At 58.6% G+C, this 1367-nt stretch overlaps 1 protein-coding gene across 1 annotated transcript; it reads left to right on the plus strand.

Moving 5' to 3' along the window:
• Positions 1–93: 93 nt before the first annotated feature.
• On the plus strand, positions 94–1166 carry RPL28 (ribosomal protein L28; the record flags this gene model as incomplete). Its single annotated transcript, XM_008638195.2, has 3 exons — positions 94–274; positions 373–491; positions 1043–1166. Coding segments are annotated over 3 exons (390 nt in total), but the record flags the coding sequence as incomplete, so codon positions are not given.
• Between the last annotated feature and the right edge of the window lie 201 nt (positions 1167–1367).

A 1367-nucleotide genomic window follows, 5' to 3' on the forward strand; every position in this document is an offset into this window, starting at 1 on the left:
GGTCCCCTGCAGACCCCTGAGCCCCCCTCCCCAAACCTCTTGTGATCTTTGGGCTTCCCCTTTGGGCCGTGTCCCCCCGCCCTGAAATTCTAAGCGCTCCCCTTCTGGTCACCCCAAAATCTCCTCCTGATCCTCCCAAAATCCCTCCAGGAGCCCAACAACCTCAAGGCCCGGAATTCCTTCCGCTACAACGGATTGATCCACCGCAAGACCGTGGGCGTGGAGCCGGCGCCGGATGGGAAAGGCATCGTGGTGGTGCTCAAGAAACGCTCAGGTGGGTGCATCCCCCCCCTCCACAGATAACCCCTCACCCTTCAGGGGAACCCCAAATCCTCAGAGACTCCCCCCAAAACCCTCCCCTTTTCCCCCCAGGCCAGCGCAAACCGGCCACGTCGTACGTGCGGGTGCGGATCCGTCGCGACGCCCGCGGGTCCCTGCGGAGCCTCCGGCACCTGATCAGCAAGAACAGATACAGGAGGGACCTGCGCATGGTGAGGGGCACCCCAAAATTAGGGGGGTGCAGCCCCAAAAATCCCCGTGAAATTTGGGGGGCGGGGATTTGAAATTTCGTGTGGGGATGGGAACGCTTTGGAAGAGGAAGATTCCCTGGAGTTGGAGGGTACAAGGACTCCCGGGGCACCCCAAAAATCTGGAGGTGACTCCAAAAACTGGGGTGGAACCCAAAAAGCTGCAGAGACCCCAAAATTCGGGGGAAAGGGTTCTGAAACGTGGGAGGGGACCCAGAGCTTTGGGAGGATCTTAGAGCCTGACAGGAGTCCTCAACACCTTGGAAGGAGCCCAAAAATCGGAGGCGCCCTTGAAATCTCTTGAGGGGGGCTTAAAACTCCTGCAAATCCCAAAAGCAGGGAGAGTGGAGGCTCTTTGTGACCCCTGTGGAACCTGGAGAGGGATCCCCAAAACCGGAGCAGTCCCCAAACTTGCTCTGGGAGCTCCGAGGGATAATTCAGGCTGTGAGCCCACTCCACACCCAGGGCTCACCCCTTGTTTTTGGGGTGCTGACCCCCATTTTTGTCCCCTCCAGGCCGCTCTGCGCCGGGCCAGCGCCATCCTGCGCAGCCAGAAGCCCGTGGTGGTGAGGAAGAAGAGGGTGCGGGCGGCGAAGGCCCCGTGAGCCCCCCCAGAAATAAAAGTGTCTGAGCAACCTCCAGAGTCCGCGCTTCGTTTTGGGGAGGGGGCACCTGAGGAATTGGGATGCACATTTCCCCCATTTTTACCCCCTCATTTCCTGATCTTCCCATCCTTTTCTCCTCATGCTTTCTGCCAATTTTACCCTCATGCTTCCCGCCCTTTTTTCCTTGTGTTTCCTGGCTTTTTCCCCTCATATTTTCTTCCCTTTTTCCCCCTCA

The sequence above is a fragment of the Corvus brachyrhynchos genome, unplaced genomic scaffold, assembly GCF_000691975.1.
Source record: "Corvus brachyrhynchos isolate BGI_N302 unplaced genomic scaffold, ASM69197v1 scaffold3677, whole genome shotgun sequence".
NCBI lineage: Eukaryota > Metazoa > Chordata > Aves > Passeriformes > Corvidae > Corvus > Corvus brachyrhynchos.